The sequence below is a fragment of the Saccharomyces mikatae genome (assembly GCF_947241705.1).
Source record: "Saccharomyces mikatae IFO 1815 strain IFO1815 genome assembly, chromosome: 8".
Lineage (NCBI taxonomy): Eukaryota > Fungi > Ascomycota > Saccharomycetes > Saccharomycetales > Saccharomycetaceae > Saccharomyces > Saccharomyces mikatae.
Genome location: NC_079263.1, coordinates 326,465 through 346,483, shown reverse-complemented (window position 1 = coordinate 346,483; position 20,019 = coordinate 326,465). Strand labels below are relative to the sequence as shown.

At 38.2% G+C, this 20,019-nt stretch overlaps 11 protein-coding genes across 11 annotated transcripts; 2 read left to right on the top strand and 9 right to left on the bottom strand.

Annotated features, from left to right (window-relative positions):
• Window positions 1–89: 89 nt before the first annotated feature.
• Window positions 90–1,357, bottom strand: EPT1 (bifunctional diacylglycerol cholinephosphotransferase/ethanolaminephosphotransferase; the record flags this gene model as incomplete). The annotated part of the gene is made up of 2 exons (XM_056222977.1): window positions 90–1,215; window positions 1,308–1,357. 2 exons carry the CDS (start codon window positions 1,355–1,357, stop codon window positions 90–92), a joined length of 1,176 nt encoding a protein of 391 aa, XP_056082614.1.
• Window positions 1,358–1,853: 496 nt separating this feature from the next.
• CIA2 (iron-sulfur cluster assembly protein CIA2) lies at window positions 1,854–2,549 on the bottom strand (the record flags this gene model as incomplete). Its single annotated transcript, XM_056222976.1, has 1 exon — window positions 1,854–2,549. The coding sequence occupies one exon, from the start codon at window positions 2,547–2,549 to the stop codon at window positions 1,854–1,856; it is 696 nt and encodes a 231-aa protein (XP_056082613.1).
• A 310-nt stretch (window positions 2,550–2,859) lies between these two features.
• Window positions 2,860–3,423, bottom strand: LSM12 (Lsm12p; the record flags this gene model as incomplete). The annotated part of the gene is made up of 1 exon (XM_056222974.1): window positions 2,860–3,423. One exon carries the CDS (start codon window positions 3,421–3,423, stop codon window positions 2,860–2,862), a length of 564 nt encoding a protein of 187 aa, XP_056082612.1.
• Window positions 3,424–3,733: 310 nt separating this feature from the next.
• On the bottom strand, window positions 3,734–6,613 carry MSH1 (mismatch repair ATPase MSH1; the record flags this gene model as incomplete). The annotated part of the gene is made up of 1 exon (XM_056222973.1): window positions 3,734–6,613. One exon carries the CDS (start codon window positions 6,611–6,613, stop codon window positions 3,734–3,736), a length of 2,880 nt encoding a protein of 959 aa, XP_056082611.1.
• A 285-nt stretch (window positions 6,614–6,898) lies between these two features.
• Window positions 6,899–10,144, bottom strand: SET1 (histone methyltransferase SET1; the record flags this gene model as incomplete). Its single annotated transcript, XM_056222972.1, has 1 exon — window positions 6,899–10,144. The coding sequence occupies one exon, from the start codon at window positions 10,142–10,144 to the stop codon at window positions 6,899–6,901; it is 3,246 nt and encodes a 1,081-aa protein (XP_056082610.1).
• A 415-nt stretch (window positions 10,145–10,559) lies between these two features.
• On the top strand, window positions 10,560–11,864 carry ORC6 (origin recognition complex subunit 6; the record flags this gene model as incomplete). Its single annotated transcript, XM_056222971.1, has 1 exon — window positions 10,560–11,864. One exon carries the CDS (start codon window positions 10,560–10,562, stop codon window positions 11,862–11,864), a length of 1,305 nt encoding a protein of 434 aa, XP_056082609.1.
• A 49-nt stretch (window positions 11,865–11,913) lies between these two features.
• Window positions 11,914–13,821, bottom strand: TOM71 (protein channel TOM71; the record flags this gene model as incomplete). The annotated part of the gene is made up of 1 exon (XM_056222970.1): window positions 11,914–13,821. The coding sequence occupies one exon, from the start codon at window positions 13,819–13,821 to the stop codon at window positions 11,914–11,916; it is 1,908 nt and encodes a 635-aa protein (XP_056082608.1).
• Window positions 13,822–14,027: 206 nt separating this feature from the next.
• On the bottom strand, window positions 14,028–14,417 carry COX23 (Cox23p; the record flags this gene model as incomplete). Its single annotated transcript, XM_056222969.1, has 1 exon — window positions 14,028–14,417. The coding sequence occupies one exon, from the start codon at window positions 14,415–14,417 to the stop codon at window positions 14,028–14,030; it is 390 nt and encodes a 129-aa protein (XP_056082607.1).
• A 366-nt stretch (window positions 14,418–14,783) lies between these two features.
• DMA1 (ubiquitin-conjugating protein DMA1) lies at window positions 14,784–16,034 on the top strand (the record flags this gene model as incomplete). The annotated part of the gene is made up of 1 exon (XM_056222968.1): window positions 14,784–16,034. The coding sequence occupies one exon, from the start codon at window positions 14,784–14,786 to the stop codon at window positions 16,032–16,034; it is 1,251 nt and encodes a 416-aa protein (XP_056082606.1).
• Window positions 16,035–16,151: 117 nt separating this feature from the next.
• Window positions 16,152–18,053, bottom strand: BZZ1 (Bzz1p; the record flags this gene model as incomplete). The annotated part of the gene is made up of 1 exon (XM_056222967.1): window positions 16,152–18,053. The coding sequence occupies one exon, from the start codon at window positions 18,051–18,053 to the stop codon at window positions 16,152–16,154; it is 1,902 nt and encodes a 633-aa protein (XP_056082605.1).
• A 274-nt stretch (window positions 18,054–18,327) lies between these two features.
• APE4 (aspartyl aminopeptidase) lies at window positions 18,328–19,800 on the bottom strand (the record flags this gene model as incomplete). The annotated part of the gene is made up of 1 exon (XM_056222966.1): window positions 18,328–19,800. One exon carries the CDS (start codon window positions 19,798–19,800, stop codon window positions 18,328–18,330), a length of 1,473 nt encoding a protein of 490 aa, XP_056082604.1.
• Window positions 19,801–20,019: the final 219 nt, after the last annotated feature.

The window sequence follows — 20,019 nt, the reverse complement described above, 5'->3', positions numbered from 1 at the left end:
GAGATTGATAATCTCACGGAGCAATAGAGTGCTTTGTACCTTGTTTAATAAGAAAAAAAAGAGAGAAGCGTAAACAACAAACATGATTTTTAAGTTAACTTGGAGCGTTTAATGGATAAAGCGTAAACATCTAGAAACTTAGTAAATTCATGAATAATGTCATTCATGAACATGATATGAACGCCAAGGGAGAGGCCAAAGCCGAGCCAAGACAGAGCAAACACAATTTTATCAGGTTCAATTCTCCAAACATTTTGACATATCTTGTACAAAACCATCTGGCACAAAGGAATCAACATAGGTGCATTGAACATAGGAAAACTCTGCTTAGTCAGATGGCAAACAATTATTCTTCCGACCGTAAATGCTCCTGTGAAGCCGATGGAAAGGATAAAAGCAAGAGAAATAAAACTCGGTTGCATCCACACCAGTAAAGCGATACTTGCGTAATACGCAAAGAACGGCAAAAGACCTTTTATAGCGCTATTTTGTTCAATTTGAGCAATATTATTGGCCGAAGAGGTGCTATTTCTGTAATACTTATCCACATTCCTTTTCGCAGATAATGCATTCATAACTAAACCAAAGACAGCTAAGGAGAACACAACATCCAAAGTGTCCACATCAATTACTTTATCACCAATTCTAATGGTAAACAAATAGGTATGCCAGATTACTTGTTTTCCATATATACCCGTCAATATTAGCGTAACACAGACAATCAAAATTCCTTCGACGGGTCCAGAGAACTCACTTAAATATAATGTGTGTGTATGATATTCTTCCCAAGTACTCAAGTAAAAATTCGTCAGCATTGCAAACTGGGACAACATTAGACTATATGAGAATCCCATCCCAGTCTCAGAAGCAAAAATAAAAATGGAAAGAGTAGAGTTGATAGCATCAATGCTATGGTCGAAAAGCTCTCCCAATGGTCCTGACTGATTAATACGACGGGCATGCACACCATCACATCCATCAAAAGTTTGATATAGAAACACACCTAAAGCGTAAGAAAAATATGTCCAGTGTGGCGTATCAGTGTTAAGATTTGGGTCGTAAAAGAACACGGTTAGCACATTTGTAACAATAAATGCAAATCCTGATAATGTAATGATATTAGGCGCCATCCACGTGGGAAAAATGGTACAAAATCTTTGCCAAAACGGCTTCAAAAAATACTTTGACACCAGCGAGCGATCTTCACTTTGGTATCTGTTGTGAGAGAAAACAAAAATTGTTGAAGGTTAGTATATTGAGTTCTTTGCTCCCTGCCTACCAATGCAACCATTGGGCGCTTTACATACTTATATGACTTTAGATTTTCAATGTGTGAATCAGGAACAAAGTATCCCATTTTATATCCTAACTTGTTTCTGTTTTCAACACTTTTATTGGTAGTACTATCTTGATGCTCTCTCATTCACAATGTAATTTCTCGACAAATATACGTATGCCCAGCCAGTTCGCGCACATCCTCGCGTCAATATGACAGCTTGTGAAATATTTCATAAAAATAAGGCCATTTGTAAAACTAAGAATGATATAGGGCAAACACTATAATACTGCCACACGAAGGTGTTTTAAAGCAAAGAGTGACCTTGACGTATTCAAAGAGTTTAAAATTTTAATTTACCCCAACAAAAGAGGCAAAGTAAACTGTGAACTAGTCGCTTGTAGAATTAAATGAAAAATAGCAACCAGCCTTTCTGAAAAAACGTTAAATATTCGATTTGAAAATACTACATAAAAGCCATAACTTTATAAGTGTTGTAGATTGAAAACCTAAAGTCAAAATTTAGATGGTATCAACTGATTCGTATATAAGAGAAAAAAAGGCTATAATTTCTCATTTATTTGCAAGTTACCAACATTTTAGAAACCACACCTAGCAATTGCTCATTCTCACATGCCGCCGCTACACGCTCTTTATCATTTAACTGTTTATTTACCTGATTCTCACTATCATGAGTACCTTTCTTCAACAAAATAGTAATTCTAAATCTTGGAGGAAGAGATCTCTCCAGTCTGACTCGTATCCCCAGACCAATTAAAGTTGCTAGAGAACAATGCGTTATTGTTGGTGTTATTCTTATTACCACTTCCGCCATTTCTTCCTGATTACCTGAATCATGAACCTCAATGTCTTCCAAATTTACGACAGAAAGCTGTCCCAGACTTAAGGGATGCTCGGGATCTGAAATATGAGCTATTAAATCATATATTTCCTGGGCATCAATAACATCAGCCTCTTCTTCTTCCTTTCTTTGACCTGCTACGAATTCCTCCTCGGTCTCTTCTAGTAAACTTTCTTCATCAGAAGTCATTTCCGGTGCAGTTTCAATAGAAAGAAGCTTGTCTAAAGTCTCTATATCTTGCAGTACCTGAGACTTTAAAGAATGGTCTATTTTCAGCAAAAGCCTCCTCCTTTCCAGGGTGGCTTCTTTGCTGAAACCACCTAGCAAAAGATCTTTAGTATTATCTTCTTTTCTGCTAGGAAGTTGGTTCTCCTCTAGTATATCAGGATTCTCGTTCAAAAATTCAGACATGCGTAATATTAGTAGTAATGGAAAATTTGGTGGATCGTTGGGCCAGTTTATATTTCTTCGATCTCAAATCACTTCTGTTGTTGGTTAGTCATGGTCCAAGCCTACTGAAAATCCATCTAGATAGCATCAATATTCAAAGGTAAACACCCAAACATTACATCTATGCAAAGACTCGTCCAATATAACACTTGGATTGAACCATGAAAGCTGTTCTCAATTAGTTCGATGTTTCGACAATGGTAATTGACTTTATAGAAGTATTTATCAAATATATAACGTACATAACTTTCGTTTCTCTTAATTGATTATTTTATCCACCTTTTCTACCATTGTCTTGTTCTAATTGCGCCCAACTTCTTTCTACTATTCTTTGGATCAATGTAATGGATTGGTTAGTGCCTTCATGTAGCACTTTGATGTCTTCAACCTTGTATGGCGCTTGAACCTTGACGTCATCAAGAATGATGATGTCTTTGGCCACCCATTTAGTGTCGCCTATGGTCTTAAAGATTTGATCGAAAATAAACTGACCCTCTGCACTCACACCTTTGCCTCTCAAGAGCTCTTTCTTTTTGGATGTTATTACACTATCTCTTAAAAGTTTCTCAACTCTTTCCACATTCACATATGAGGGTTTGATTTGTTGCTTCTTGAATGAATTAAATGAAGGCTTATCACCAATGACTTCCAAATGCTTGATGAATGTGCACTTTATCACCTTGAAATTTTGAGGAGACTGATTCTTTTTCGTTGTTTGAATAGTGAGGGTGTTGTTGGAAGAATTGAAGGAATACAATCTTCCTTCAGTAATTACGTCCAACACATTTGTGACTTTTATTCTGAATCCGAGCGTATGCTCAAGGCTGATACTCATGGAAAAAAAGAGAAAAGAAATTTATTCTTGGGGTCACAAGCTTGGAAATGAGCGGTATGTACAGGCTTGATTCAATGTGACTTTTTTTGTTTTGCATTAGAATATACATTCTTATTTACTACAAGGTTCGATCTTTCTTTTGCTTCCGTTAATGTCATTCGCGCGACAAACTACGGAAATTTGCACAGCTAACGTTTTTGCTGGACCTCGAATGCCTTTATAATTATTCCCCTAAAAGAGAGTAAGGAAATTGACTTTACAGCTTCTTATATTAGATTTCATATTATATACAAGAAATTATATTCAGTAGTTAGCCTAGTATTTCTCGAGCTTCTTGTAATGCTTCCATTGGAAATCCTGCCAATTCTGCCACTCTAATGGCATCAGATTTCATGCAAATACCTGGTTTCAACTTATGGTTGTAACAGAAATTGTTGCCACCCAAATCTGTGATTCCACTTTGGTAAAACTTTATCTTTTCACGCATACCCTTCGCACATTTGTTATCGATGATTTGCTTCAATTCTTGGCCAAAATGTGTAGCAAAGAGCGTTCTACATTGGTTATTTTCTATCAAATACTTTAATGTTGCATATGCGATGCTAATGCCTTCTTTGCCACTAGTGCCACGTCCAATCTCATCAAGAATAGCCAAAGATCGTTTCGTAGCCCCTTGCAGAATAAACGATGTTTCTATCATCTCAACCATGAACGTACTCATCTCATTGTATAGATCATCTGCTGAACCAACTCTGCTAAAGAGCTTATCTACAATACCAACACGCGCCTTTCTGCATGGAACAAAACATCCAATTTGTGCCAAAATTACTATAATTGCATTCTGCCTCAAGAATGTAGATTTACCACCCATATTTGGTCCAGTGATTACCCATAAATTGTCTTTTGCTAATTCGCAGTTATTGGCTGTGAATGTCTCCAAAGAACGTGCGGAAAGGCCCTCTTCGACCATCAGGTGTCTCCCATTCACCACTTCTAGTTTGTCGCTCTCATCCACCTTAGGGCAGACTAAATTTTTCTCATTAGCTAGAACTGCAAACGATGATAAGGTGTCAAGGTAACCCAATGTAGTTGCAACTTGTCTAACTTCGTTACTTCTATCAATGAATTTTCTTTTGAAGAGGTCAATAATGTTGGTCTCTTCGTTCCTAATCTTTAGAATTAATAATTCTAACTCATGCCCCAGATCTGTCCAAATTTTGTGACTCAGCCATCGTGTTTGGTTAGATTTTTGCAAAATATGGAAACAGCTTCCGTAGTATTCAGTCCTTTTAGTAATCGACTCATCAATTCTCTTTAAATTAGTGGCTGTTCCTGTCACATGAAGCGCGTACTCACCATTTTGTCTTTCTTTCAAAACGAGAGTTTTAGCACCTAGTTCACCAACAAACAGGTCTTTTAGTGAAGCATTGAATTCTTTTTTTTTGCTCCAAACTTTCTGGTATGCTTCATGCAGTTTCCTGAGTTTGCTATTGAATGAAGGATTAACAATAAAATTGGTCAATTGATACACTTCATCTTTTTCTTTTACTTTTCTGTCTTTTATTTCTATCTCAAGCATTATATTCGTATTCCCACTCTGTTTGGAATCTTGTGATTTCACTAGCTCCTCCTCATTTAAAAACTTCAAGATATCATCAATCAAGTTTTTCTCAAAGCCTAGAGGTTCTGTCAGCTGTGTAATTTGGCTCTTCAATGTGGGCTTCATCAATGAAGTGTTATTCAGTAAAAATTCTCTTATTTGTCTTGAAACCTGCAGTGAGTGCGCCATTTGAACCAATTCCAGTGCCTCACCTCTTCCAAAACTAAATTTCTGCAGTATACGAGATAGATCATTTACTTTTCTCAACATTAAGCGTAGTCCCTCAGTAATATCAATATTGTCTTTAAAAAATGTTACAATTTTCTGGCGTCTTTTGATTTCTTTCAGATCGAGGGAAGGCCCACTTAACCATTGAGATAGAAGCCTCGTTCCAGAAGGCGTTACTGTCCTCCTAATAGATGATAACAAAGAGCCTTTTTTATTGTTGTCCCTCACAGTAGAATGCAGTTCAAGTGCCGTGCTAGTTCTTGAATCAATTTGCATAATTGCGGTAGCTAACTGTCTCTGAGGAATCTGAAAATTGATGGAGAAATCTGGCAGATGCTCACTAACGTATATTAACGTGTTTCTTAGGGCAGCCAGCTCTTTCTGAGTGAAAGTTTGAAATTGGATTCTCAGTTGCCTATCTGTTGTTTCTTTTCCACCCAAATTAAACAGCCCATAAAACGACTCAATAGTGCGGTGTTGACTGGGCATTTTTTGGTACTTTATAAAAAATTTTTTAAGCTCAACGAGTTCTGGGTACCAGGCCCCTGATTCGATATGAAACTCTAGTAATCTTTCATCTAATAGAATCTCCTTAGGTTGAATTCTTGTTATGGCAGAAACCAAGTCTTTAAGGTATACCTGTTGAACGAATATTTCTCCAGTACTCACATCGCACCAACATATACCCACTTTCAGACTCACATCTGCCACTTGGCTCATGCAATTTTCAGGAAATTCAATGTTCAGTAGGTACGTATTCTCTCTCAGATTTTCAAATGCTTCATCAATAAAAGTACCGGGTGTGACAATCCTAGTCACTCTTCTATAAAACTTATTAACTTCATTATCTGCTACATCCTTCTTTTTGAATTGCTCTGCAATAGTTACACTGTATCCACAGTTATTAACGAGCATTTTTAAGTGTCTACTTAATTGATTTACAGGGAATCCAGCAAATGGAACTCTGCCATGACTGTAAGCTCGATTGGTAAGTGATATATTCAACTCAGGAGCATACTTAATCGCTTGCTCAAAATAGAGTTCATAGAACGATCCCATTTGCGTTAAAACCACATGATCTTTATACAAATCCATCAAGTCACGCACGTATTGCAATGATGGAGGCAGAGAAGCTTTTAAGTGCTTAGTAGTTGATACATTTCTCTCCTGTTGTGGAAAAAGGCTATTATCTGCATTACTTGAATACGAGCCATCAGTACTTTCGCAATCTGATTCGGGAACTTTGTCAAAACTAATTCTAAGTTTTGAGATTTCTGGTCGAGCATTCTCAGCACTATAGTGTCTTAAAGATACTCTAGAGATGAACAAAAATGTTTTCGGTACTCTGAAGATAGGCTTCATCGGTGGCCTCTACCTCTCCTTGCGCATATATTCTGTATCATCCAATTATTTAGCAGTGATCTTTTTAAGCATTTCTTTATAAGTAAACTCATCGCGAAATCTCTGTATGCTCTACAAAATATGCATTTCGCAAAATTTTTAAAAAACAACGTTAACAAAAGCACTGATCGTCAAGTAATGATCTAGATTACTTATAAAATATATACAATTCACTAATTATTTTCCCCTTTGAAAAGTAAGGAAATGCTAGCTTTAAAAGTTTTGGAACATATAAAGGTATCGATCTCAGTTTAAGAAACCTTTACAGTTAGGAGCGCCACATAAACAAGGAAGCCTTTCCTCATCATCTTTCTCTCTTTCAAATTTATAATCATATGTCAATTCCTCACTCGCACCTATATCACGTAGTGCATAAATAACAATTCTCCTTCTTCCACCAACCTTTATAATCTTCGCCGTACAGTTTGGATCACAACAATGGTTAATAAACCTGGCAATACCACCTTTCTTGGTGGCATCAATAACTGTGTTCTCGTCAACCCTAAAAAGATAACTTGAACCAATTCCATTCTTCAGATACCTCCTTTCTCTCATTTCTGCAACCGGTTGTCTGATTCTTTCACCGACGTACTCAATAATCATTTCTTTTGCTGCAATAGAGTCTAATGCATATAAACCCCAATTATGAATGGCGGAACGAGCAAACATGACTGGCTTTTTTCTTTTATTTAATTGGTTTAGCGATAGCAGCTCAGATTCTGTACCAATTGCAGCCTTCTGGGCCTCTATATCTTGCTGAAATCTCCTATTCGATGCCCTATTGTCTCTTGAGGATGAAACTTCCTGAGGAATTGAATCTGAAGGTTCTTTGTTGGAAGATTCTTCTCTCTGAGAAAGGTCTGGTGTGTATTCATTCTTTTCATTGTGAATGTTAACAGTATTTAATGGCTGGTGAATCCTGCGACGATGAGGCAAGTAATTAACCTTCAATTTATCCGCAATTTTTCTAAATCCTTCAGCCTTAAAAGAACAAGTTGGCTGTAGTTCACTGTCAAATGAAGTCCCGTTATGTTCAATTTGCCAATCGGAAGCCTTTTGTTCCTCAAGTGCTTGTCGGCGAGATTTCCAAGTTTTATATTCCAAAATTGCACCAGTGTTTGAGATAACGGTAGGAGTATATGAGCTCAGCAACTGCTTTAATATGTGTATATCTTCTTCATCTTTAATAGCATTTTGCAAGTCCAAGGGTGATAAAGCTTGACTGTACTTCAAATCGTATTCCTCAGGTGGATAGACAGGCTCAGGAATTTCAGTGGCAGTCGGTTTATACATCAAAGGAGTATCCAATAGGTCAGCCGATTCATTCTGATCAGAAACCAATGATTTAACAGCCTGAAGGTGATCCGATTCAGGGGTCGTTGGCTCGGACTCACTTTTGAATTTCTTATCTGTAACTTCTTCTTCTTCTTCTTCAGAGGAAGAAGAAGATGTCATATTTTCATCCTCTTCGTCTTCCACTTTTGATACTCGAGAAATTCCGCTATCGTTAAGTGGAGTGCTTTCCTTGGAATCGGTTTCCTCATTCAAGAAATGTGCCATTGGTTTGATCCCCTTGGATAACTTCTTCCTTTTCAAATTATGATCCATTGTAAGCGAATTGCGCCTCTTCAAATTTCTTTTATTGGACTTTGCATAGCCACCATACAAGCCAAACAAATCAAAATCCCTTTTAACTTCCTCTTTACGTTTTAATTCATCTTCTGCAATTTTGGAGGCTATCTCCTGTTTTTTCTTTTTCTCGTTTATTTCTCTTCTAGCCAATAATTCAGGAAAATTTGCATGGTCCAAAGTGTCAAATACTGTGGGACCTATCAATCTCTTCTTAATGTCAACATGCAAGGCTTTTTCTAAATCTTTCAGTATTTGTTTTGCTGTAGCTCCAATAAACTCTTCTCGGGACTCGTATTTTATAGGTGCATGTGCAGAAATTGGTAATGAACCGGATTTGTTGAATCTAGTTCTGTTTTGGAACCTAGGCAGAATCAGATGAAATTTTATTAAAATTGGAATCCTTCTACTTCGAGACATTATCGTTAGCTTTCCCGACTCTGCATTCGAACACGTCTGTGCATGCGCAATATCGTCGAAAACAATATAAATACCGGTTGTATGATCAATAAATCTCGCACATCTGTAACCTCTTAATTTGAATTTGAAGTCCTCGATACGAAATCTATGTTTGGCAACAAATATCTTGGAGACATGTAAAACGGGCCTGTTATTAACTACACCCAAAAGATCATATGGAATTCTTTTTTCATGTCCTGAAGAATGCGATAAGGTATCCACCTTAGGTTCTTTGGGCAAACTAATGTCTTTACCTTGTGCTTCCTTTACTTTTCCCTTTTCCGCTTCTTTGTCTTTGGCTTTTTTCATACTTTCTTGCAATTTTTGTAAATTTTTAACATTTATTTCAACAAACTTAGAGATGATATCATTCAAAATAGAATGCTTATTCAAAATCACCTCAAATCTAAAGCCCATGATAAAGCAACCTGATAATTCATGCTTCCTAACAGCATTAAAAGCTGATTTGGCGGCCTCATTAATTGATCCATCAGAACTAGTATATTTTATAAGATAAACATGCAAAGGTAAAGCACTAGTAGGGTCATTAAAAGCTTCAAAATGAGATATTTCTCCATACTTTTTGAAATAGTTTTTAATCGATATATCTTGAATACTAGTTGTTGTTGAATCTTGTGCTGGATAAACAACTATTTCACATGGAGGAGGAGGCCCTAAAGAGTACCTATCATAAGATATGCGAGGTAGTAGGACTAGAGATTTCCTGCATTTTCTGTGACTCGCTACTTTTCCATTAGTTAGAATACCGTCTTCATTACGAGGGTCGAGTGCTTTAATTTCTGGATGCCTATGTTTTACTTTAAATTTATATTGCCCATCTTGTAACTCTTTGACTACATAATAACCTGTTTCAGAAAACTCTTTGTCTGCAGCCTTCCAAGAAAACATTTTGTCTTTATTAAAGAACTCGCCTTTTGTGGGGTCGAAATAATGAAATTTAGATTTCAAAACATCTGTGTTGTACCTTAGAACTGGAGGTGGTCTTTGTTGCAGAAGCAAAGCAGAATCTGTGCGAAGACGTTCGCTCGTAGAAGATGGTGCAATATGAGAATTGTTATTTGAATAGCGTGATTGGGACAACCCCCTCCGGTTATCAATATCAGAGTTACTATTTACGTATGCGCCACTTTCGCTGCTCTCAGTAGCATAATACGAATGTCGCGAACTGCCATTAGTTGGACTATGTGAATGTTCATCATTATAGCGTCGCCTTGAAACGTCACTGTGGTTATAGCGTCGACGTTGACTGTATTGACTAGGATATTGCTGGTAAGAATGTTCGGTTGGGTACTGATACTGACCAGAACGCGAATATTGAGGTTTTTCCTGTGAATGTCTGTACGAACCAGAAGATGGATGTGTTCTCCTATAGTAACCTGACATTCTATAAACTTAGACTCCTCTTGTAAGAATCCACGAATAAGAGATCTCTTCTATGCTAGCGGCTGCTCTATTGTAAGTTGAAGAGGACTGCGAACAGGAAGTCGATGAGAAGAAGCTTTTTAATAATATAACGTGGAAACAGCACGAAGGACAGAATAATAAAAGTATGCGAGTGGCTATAAAAATTTATATTTGGGAGTGTTCGGATTACAAAAGGTTGTTGTATAGACTTCTCACGTTTCTCTTTAGCGAAAAACCTACTCTTTGTGATAAAACTGTGTATTTCTTCATTCTTTACCGTTGTTTACGTTAAGCAGTAAACCGAGATTAAAAAAAAAAATAAAATCTAAAAAGGCAAAAAAAGTCATACTAATAGCAATGAAAGCGCATCAAATTGACATCAACAAGTAGCAGCATGTCAATGCAACAAGTTCAACATTGTGTTGCGGAAATTCTTCGACTAGATCCTGTAGAAAAACCGGACTGGTCTAGTGGATATTTAAAGAAATTGACCAATGCAACATCGATTTTATATAACACTTCACTGAATAAGGTGATGCTGAAACAGGATGAGGAGGTGGCCAGATGCCATATATGTGCGTACATAGCATCACAGAAGATGAACGAAAAACATATGCCAGATCTTTGTTATTACTTAGACAGTATTCCTTTAGAACCGAAAAAGGCCAAGCATTTAATGAACCTTTTCAGACAAAGTTTATCTAATTCTTCACCTATGAAGCAATTTGCTTGGACTCCGAGCCCCAAAAAGAGTAAGCGTAGTCCAGTGAAGAACGGTGACAGATTTACCTCATCTAACCCTAACGATTTGAGAAGACAATTGTTTGGTACACCAACTAAAATTGGGCACAGTGAAAAAAATGATTCGTTGATAATACCAGTGCTGCCGCCTATGCAAACAAACGATGCACCACCTGTTACAAGAAGAAAATTAGCATTTGAGGAGGAAGAGACTCACGACGAAGAATTAGGAAGTAAATGTGTGTCATTGAAAAATCATAGTACTAAGGGCATTTCTGGAAACGGTGAAACAGATATTGATGAATATGAAAATCATGAAAGTGAGTCTGGAAGTGAAGAAGAGACATCAGATGTACAAGAAAGAAAGGGCAGGAAAAGCATACAGAACAAGAGAGTCAAAAAACCGAAATCAGAATTGAAGACAGCAAAAACTCTGAGGAAAAGAGGTAGAATACCAAATTCCTTGTTAGTAAAAAAATATTGTAAGATGACCACTGAAGAGATAATTAGACTTTGCAACGATTTCGAACTCCCAAGAGAAGTGGCATATAAAATCGTGGATGAGTATAATATAAACGCAACAAGATTGGTTTGCCCATGGCAATTAGTGTGTGGGTTGGTATTAAACTGCACATTTATTGTATTCAATGAAAGAAGGCGTAAGGATCCACGTATCGATCATTTTATTATTAGTAAAATGTGCAGTTTGATGCTGACGTCAAAAGTTGATGAGGTCATTGAATGTGTCAAACTAGTGAAAGAATTAATCGTCGGTGAGAAATGGTTTAGAGATTTGCAGATAAGGTATGACGATTTCGATGGCATCAAGTATAACGAAATCATTTTTAGGAAATTAGGGTCAATGCTCCAAACCACAAATATTTTAGTTACAGACGATCAGTACAATATTTGGAAGAGAAGAATTGAGTTAGATTTGGCTTTAGCAGAATCCTTATGAAATATTAAAGTATAATTATATATATACATATATCTATTTACAACCCCTTCTAGATCATTCCTTTGGCCCTATAACTGGCTAGTGTCATTTCCATCTTTGCACTAATGATTGGATCTGCTCTCAAACGCTTTTGTATCTTCGCAGCTTCCGCAAATGTGGTAGCTTGCAGTTTTTCATCCATAGTTCTTGCTAGAATTGCCGAATCCTGAAATAACTCTATGGCGTCGTCAATTTTTTCCATTTGAAGTTTCAATTGCGCTAAGCCAATCTTGGCTTGTTCGGATCTTGGGTCTAATTCGCAAGCTTTAGTCAACAGCGCAATGGCTGTATTAAATTTCTCTTCATCCAGTTGAGTCGGATCTTGAGAAGACTGTCTTGCTAGGATAGTGGCCTTACCAATCAACGGTCCAATACCTACGTGTATTTTTTCTTGTACTTCTTCTAACCTCTTAGCAATATCATACTGTTTGATAGCAGTACTGAAATCACCCTTATCAGTCAAGATTTCAGCGAAAAATGCAGGGACTTCAGGTAAAGTGGGGAACTTCAACTTTGTTTCATTGAAAAGAGCCTCAGATTCTGTAAATTTACCTTGCTTGTACAACAAACAGGCTAATTGAATATAGGGATAAATGTTTTCCGGATATAAATTTTGAGCCTTTTGAAAATCTGCTTTGGCATTAACGTAATCTTGTAAGATGAAATACATTTGACCACGGTGGTAGTAAGTGGGTGGGTACTCAGAATCCAGATCGATAGCCTTCTGGAAATACTTGAAAAATTCTTGAGAGTTTTCCTTATCGGCCAAGGTCAATGCCAAAAATATGTATGAATTTGGTGTTGGGTGCAAGTTAATAGACTCTTGTAAAAGAGCTTGAGCACCTAACAAGTTATTCTTCAAAAAATGAAAAATACCTGTATAGCAGAAAGCCAAAGCAGCATTTTCTTTTAAAGGACCATCAACCTGACTGGCAAGTAGAGAATGATACGCGTCAGTGGCACTGGTAAAAAGTTTATCCGCTGTTAAATAACCTTCATTCGTCGCTGAATATAGTTTTTGCAAGGCATCCGACAATAGAGCATATGCAGTGTCAAAGTGTGAACTGTTGTTTACCCTAGAAATTTCCAAATCAGGGTCAAAAATTCCAAAGAAAGAGGTTAAAGATGTATTCGAAGGTAAAAGTTGCGAACCCCTGCCGTCACCCTTCGATAAATTTTCGTTTAATACCTTCATTGCTTGTTTGTTCAAATTTCTTTCTAGCATAGGCTCAATGGAGGCGCCATCAAAGTCGCCATTTAATGACAAAACAGAGAGATCAAACATGGCATCAGTAAAATTGCCCAGTGACTCGTTGGCTGATGCGCGTCTCAGCAGGGCTTTAGAATGATCGGGCTTTATCTCAAGTGCCTTTGTAGTATACTCCAAGACTTTGTTCAAGTCGCCTGTAGAAATGTAGCACGCAGATATGTTGGAATAGAACACTGGGTCATTCGGATCCAACTCAATGGCACACTGGTAGTACTTAATGGCCTCAGTAAAATTTTTCGTGGTGAAGAAGTGGTTACCTTTGTTCTTCAATTGCACGGCATATGTCTGTTTCTGAGAAAGCGTCAGACCTTTTAACTGGCTGATATCAGGTTCACCATTGGGTAGGAAAGTACACTGGAAATCTTCCGCCGATTTCGCTCTATTCTTTCTTTTCCGTTTGTTCTTTTTCTTCTTATTCTCATTTGCAATGCTGCTTTTATTCTTCAAGCCCACCTCGTCTTCTTTAAGGTTAGTTGATGCTTCACTCTGGCGCCGGTGGTCCTTTGAACCCTTCAGATGCTGCTGCTGCTGCTGCTTGAGCTGTTGGTAATATACATAAGCACCCACAGCAGCGGTCCCCGCAGAGACCGTTGCTAGGATGGCCACCTTGTTTCTAGCGATAAACCTGAAGAGCGAGTTTTCGGCCATAAGTGCTTCTTATGTTCGGTATGTACAAGTATGTAGAGATATATTCAACAATTTTCTTTATTTACTCCTTGCAAGTCTATCTAGCTTGCTTATTTGTATGTCATTGCGAGTTAGTTTTTCACATTGCACTAGGGTGAATTGTCGTCGCGAAGTGCATTTCTATAGAAAAGGGAAATGGGCTGAATAAACCTAAGACAAAGATCGTTTCACTCCCATTGCTGCCTGTTATTCCTTCTGGCGGTCAGCCATTGCTTCTTGCATTCGCGGTATGCGTCAAAGTATTCTTGACATTTGGAGCGGTCGTAGTCGTTGCGCTCGAGGCACTGAAAACTAAGCTTAGAGGACTCCTCACAGGGGTCATAGTACTGACTGTCCGCCTTTAAAGCAAACTTATACTTGTTGACCGGATTCTCCGGATCGTCTGGGTAGTATTGAAATGACGATGGGTCGTCGCTCTTAGGTACATAGTTTACTTTGGTTCTGTCAGTGACAGGTCCTTTAGAGGTCGCTGGTACTGAAGATGAAGATGGTTGGGAATCTTTGTCAATAATCTTCGTGGTGTTGATATTGGTGGTATCGCTAGTATCCTTGGTCATTGCGATCTGTTGGAGAGTGTGGAAGGTGTAGTAGTTTGCCGCCTCTGTGGGGTTGGGTCTTCCCAATCTCTTTAAGCAGGTTTGCCATATTATATCATTGTTAACGGCCCACAAAGAGAATGAGAAAATTGATAAAACCTACCATTGGGATCAGCAGTAACCTTTGGCTCCTGTATGGGAGTAGAAACGCGTTAGTATTAGCGTACAAATTCAATATTATTTGAAGAGGTACTCGGTATATGGTTCGACTGTAGACCGCAGACTCTTTTTTGCTCGCTGCCCCGTTTCTCATTCGTGTGCTGTGAACTTTCTTTTTATAGTGCCGATTTCCTGTGCATTTAAATCGTGTGTAGTAGTTATTCCTGGATGTCTATTAATATTGTCCCCTCGTCGCCCCCCAACCAAACGGTATCTGCTGCATCTGCTGTCGCTGCTCCTCAGGATCACGCTAAGTTCAATAATCCTATCAGACTACCAATATCCATATCTCTCACCATTAACGATACGCCTAACAATAGCAGCAATAGTAATGGTGTCACCAATGGATTAGGTATTTTGCCTTCGCGTACGGCTACTTCATTAGTCGTGACAAATAACAGCAGTGACAATAGCAATGCGGTAGCAGCAGCAACAGCCGCAGCCACTGTGGAGACGAATACAACCCCTGCCGTGAGTACTACAAAGAGTATCCGTCATTTCATATATCCTCCAAATCAAGTGAACCAGACGGACTTTTCGCTCGACATACATCTTCCACCAAATACCTCGCTGCCGGAACGGATAGACCAACCTACTTTGAAACACAGAATGGACAAGCACGGGCTTTTCAGCATCAGGCTGACCCCCTTTATAGATACTTCTTCCGCCTCTGTTGCTAACCAAGGCCTTTTCTTTGACCCCATTATCAGAACTGCGGGTGCAGGCTCACAAATAATCATCGGAAGATACACTGAAAGAGTGAGGGAGGCAATTTCCAAAATCCCGGATCAATATCATCCCGTAGTGTTCAAATCAAAAGTGATATCCAGGACTCATGGATGTTTCAAAGTTGACGACCAAGGAAATTGGTTTTTAAAAGATGTTAAGTCTTCCAGTGGAACATTTTTGAACCATCAACGTTTGTCTTCGGCGTCTACCACTTCTAAGGACTATCCTTTACATGACGGCGACATCATACAATTGGGTATGGACTTTCGTGGCGGTACGGAAGAGATATATCGTTGTGTCAAGATGAAAATAGAGTTAAATAAGTCCTGGAAATTAAAGGCCAATGCATTTAATAAAGAAGCCCTAAGTCGAATAAAAAACTTACAAAAACTAACTACGGGTTTAGAACAAGAAGATTGCTCCATTTGTCTGAACAAAATAAAACCTTGCCAAGCGATTTTCATATCACCATGTGCGCATAGTTGGCATTTCCACTGTGTGAGAAGGCTAGTCATTATGAGTTATCCTCAATTCATGTGTCCGAACTGTAGATCAAATTGTGATCTGGAAACCACTTTGGAATCCGAATCCGAATCCGAATTCGAGAACGAAAATGAAGACGAACCAGACATCGAAATGGATATTGATATGGACCTAAATAACAATTTAGGTGTTCGCCTAGTAGATTGATCACGTGAAAATATATGCTATATACTATATACCATAATATATAACATAGAACGTACCTTTCTCAGAGTTGTGAGGACCAAAGAAAAAAAAAATAATAGTTTTAATTCATTCATTCGTTCATTTGCAGTAACTGGTAGGAAATAGACCTTTCAGCCCATCACATTCACCATATGTCCATCCGCTACCATCATCACCTCTGATGACAGTAATTACATCCCCCACGTCAATTGATATCTCATCATCTCCTTGTGCTTCATAGGCGTACATAGCTTCTAAGGTCCTGATAGGGAGCGTGCTCCTTCTTGGTGGTGGTACTTCTGGTGCGGGGCCTCTATTATTTGCTGTAGCAGTATCAGTGGTAGATATGCGAATATATGTAGTGGGTACAAGCCCTGATTCACCAGTGCTGTCGTTATTTATCTTGGTCCATCCAGAACCTGTGTCCCGTGCAACCAATGAAATTCTGTCGCCTGGCGAAATACTAATTTCGTCATCATCCTGCTTCACATATGCATACAATACTTTATTGCTGCCATCATCACTGGTAGTTTGTGTCGTTTTTAGTGTATTACCGGTACCGGTAGTTCGTATAGAAGTATTCTCTGTATCTTCACCAGCGTTGTTAGCATCAACGCCCAGCCTGGTTCTTCTCGATGTATTGAAAATACTTGTTATATGCAGGGCTCCCCCATTGCCATTCCCAGTATTCCCACTACTTGAAGGCCTCGAATCGACATTTAATATGTTGTACTTTAGTTTACTGAATATTCCAGATTTCTTCTTTGTCTTGGAAAGATCAATGTTATCTGTGGACAAATCGTATTCCTCAGGAACATTGTTTTGAATACTTTCGATTTGAACCTCAGCTTGTAATTTCATCGTCTCGTGCGATGTGAAAGGTGAAACAATGTTTAGATATTCCTTCAACGTATCGTAAAATTTAGTAGCACTGACGTTGTCCTCGTTAGTTTTCATTTCGTGTTTTATCTTGTTCAAAGTGGATAGTTTAGATAACTCGTTTTGAGTTTTATCTTGCAATGAATTGTAATCATTTTCTGCTTTTGCTAGCTTTATTCTCAAGTCCTCGACTTCAAGTGGGGTCGGAACTGCAAACTTTTCATCATCATGCCATACTGGTGATGGTGTATAGATAAAGTCTCGTGGTTCTTTCCAGCTCTTTAAATTGTGCTTAATAAAAATGGCTGTGTTCAGGGAGGGTTTATTCTGTTTCACCACAGAGTCCGCAGTTTTTAGTCTCTTACTAACGTTTGTACCTAGATCTTTTTCCACAGAAGTCGCCTTCAACCATAGATCATTCAAGAAAAGTGTCTTTGCCTCATTTACGTCTTGTAGAAGATCTAGCACTTCAGGAACATCCTGAAAATAGTATTTGTCCTTAGTTCTATTTGCCTGATTGATTTTGATCAAGTACTCATTTTTGCACTTGTTCATTTCCACTTCTTTTTCATTTAATTTCTTCTTATTTCTATCATTAGATGCTTTAGTATATTTATTTCTTGCCATTTCCATAGTAGAACAAGCCTCGTCGTAGTCCTTCTTGGCTTTTTCCAGCTCGTGGTAAATGTTATCCTTTTTATTGACCATGTCATTGTTAAACCCATTTATCTTGCTTAAAGTCATATCGAGCTTAGTGAACAATCCACTCAATTGATTGGCTACATGGTTCTCAAAATCAGATGATAACTGATTATGGTCCTTGGAGATCATATCAGTCTGAGAAAGGATCTCATTCCATGCGACCACACCTGCAGCTTCAACAGACCCAGGCGTAGTGGTAGGAGTGTCACCAACAGAGATAGGGACCGATGTTGAAGATTTCTTATTAAAGTACTCCACCGATAAACGAGATAATCTTTCACTGTACTCTTTCTCTAATTTAGCTCTTTCACGATAAAATTGTTCAATGTCCTTCAGCCATTTTAAGTTATTTTGAACCCATTTATGGGTTTCCTTAAATGAATCTTTGATTTCATTACCAATCGATAAGTTTGCGCTCATTCTTTATTGCGTGTGATATAATAGTTAGCGAATATGTGTAGCTTTTCACACATGCAAAATTGATCTATCTGCTGCTTTCTTTAGAGTTACTTACTAAGAAAATAGATCTGTTTCTTCCTTTATTTGACCATATGGAATTTGAAAACTTTTACTTTTCTTTTAAGGCCCCGCGAAAGCTTATGTAGATCAGATCACAGGATTATTTATTTACTTATTATACGTGCAGAAAAAGAAGAACACTATATCGATTTATGGGTCACCTAAAAATTGAAGTTTAAACAACAATTTCCGATTCTATGGAAGTATAACGTTCAAAGAATTCCTTGAACAATTTAATTTGGTATTCCAAATCGGCAGAACCGGCAGTTTCTCTAATAGAATGCATACTCAGCACGGGATTACCTAAATCTAAGGTTCTAATACCAGTTTTTGAGGCCAAAATAGGACCAATGGTAGAACCGCATGGGGAGTCGTTAGCAACAACAAACAACTGCAGAGGGACCTTCGCAGCCTCTGCTAATCTTTTCACTAAGACCAAGCCAGGTGAATTGGTCATATAACGTTGATTTGCGTTGATCTTGACTACTGGTCCACTACACAACAAAGGTTTATGTTGACTTTCGTATTTATTTGCATAGTTCGGATGAACTGCGTGAGCAACATCAGATGATAGGAAAAATGACTTAGCAGAAGTTTCCAATATTGACGAATTCGATAACGGCTTAGATTCATCTGAACCGTCCGCTTTTAAAATTGACAATCTCTCTAAGATGTTAGGCAAGAAGTTAGAATCTGCACCTTGAGCAGATGATGAACCAATCTCCTCATGATCAAAACATGCAATCAATCGAATACCTGGTTCTCGGTCAATTTCCGTGTCAGCTGCCAATGTCAAACCGTGCATTGATGTGAAACAAGACGTCAAATTATCCAATCTCCCAGAAAATACGAATTCATCGTTAAAACCACCAAGAGTAGATGCATTGTGATCGTAAAGAATCAATTCGAAGTCCTCAATGTCATCCACTTTATCAATGGCGAGTTCCTTGGCGATTAGTGCCAAAAGTTCTTCGTGATGCCTTTCCACTATCGTTTTGATGGAGCTGAAACCATTTCTATCAACCTCTTTTTCCGGTTTCGATTTCGTGTTGTCCCTTTGCAAACCACCAATCGGCAACAGCTGTGTTTCTTTATTAAACTCGAATTTCTGATTTACGTCTCTATCCAAATGAATAGCCAAAGTAGGAATCTTTAGTAATGGTCTGTCCAGATCTACCAATTTAGAAATGGACTTGCCTGTTTTGGTGTCCCTTACAAAAACTCTTCCGGCAATGCCCAAATCCTTATCAAACCATGAATGCCATATAGCGCCTCCATAACACTCCACTCCCACTTGTAGATACCTTTCATTAACTCTCTTGGAAATAGGTTTGATTCTTAGTACAGGAGAATCAGTGTGAGCACCAGTTATAGCGATGGGATTTCCAGGTTTCCATTTACCACCAACAACAAACGCAATAATGGAAGATCCGTTTCTCGTTACAAAATACTTACCCTTTTGTACGACATGACCTGCCCATGATTCACGTTCACTCACTTCTTTAAAACCTTTTGACATCAAATGCTTCTTGATATTATGAACTGCATGGTAGGGAGAGTGCGAGCTGTTCAAGAAACTGACAAACTCCTTTGGATAATCACTTTTTGCTGTTTTGCTAGACATAGTTCTCAGTTGTATCCTGAACATAGAAAAGCTGAGCTTTTATCTTTACTCTTCCTGTTTGTTCTTTATAAATGCACTTTTTTCTCCCCTTTATTATAGAAAGAAAAGACCTTTTCTTCTCTCGCTAGTGAACCTATTTTTTTCACCATGCTTAAGTAACTCATGATAGGGTCTGAATTAATAGAGAGTAATAGAAAAAATGAGACCAGAGGACTAGTATCTGAGAAGCCAGAGAGCGGCTAT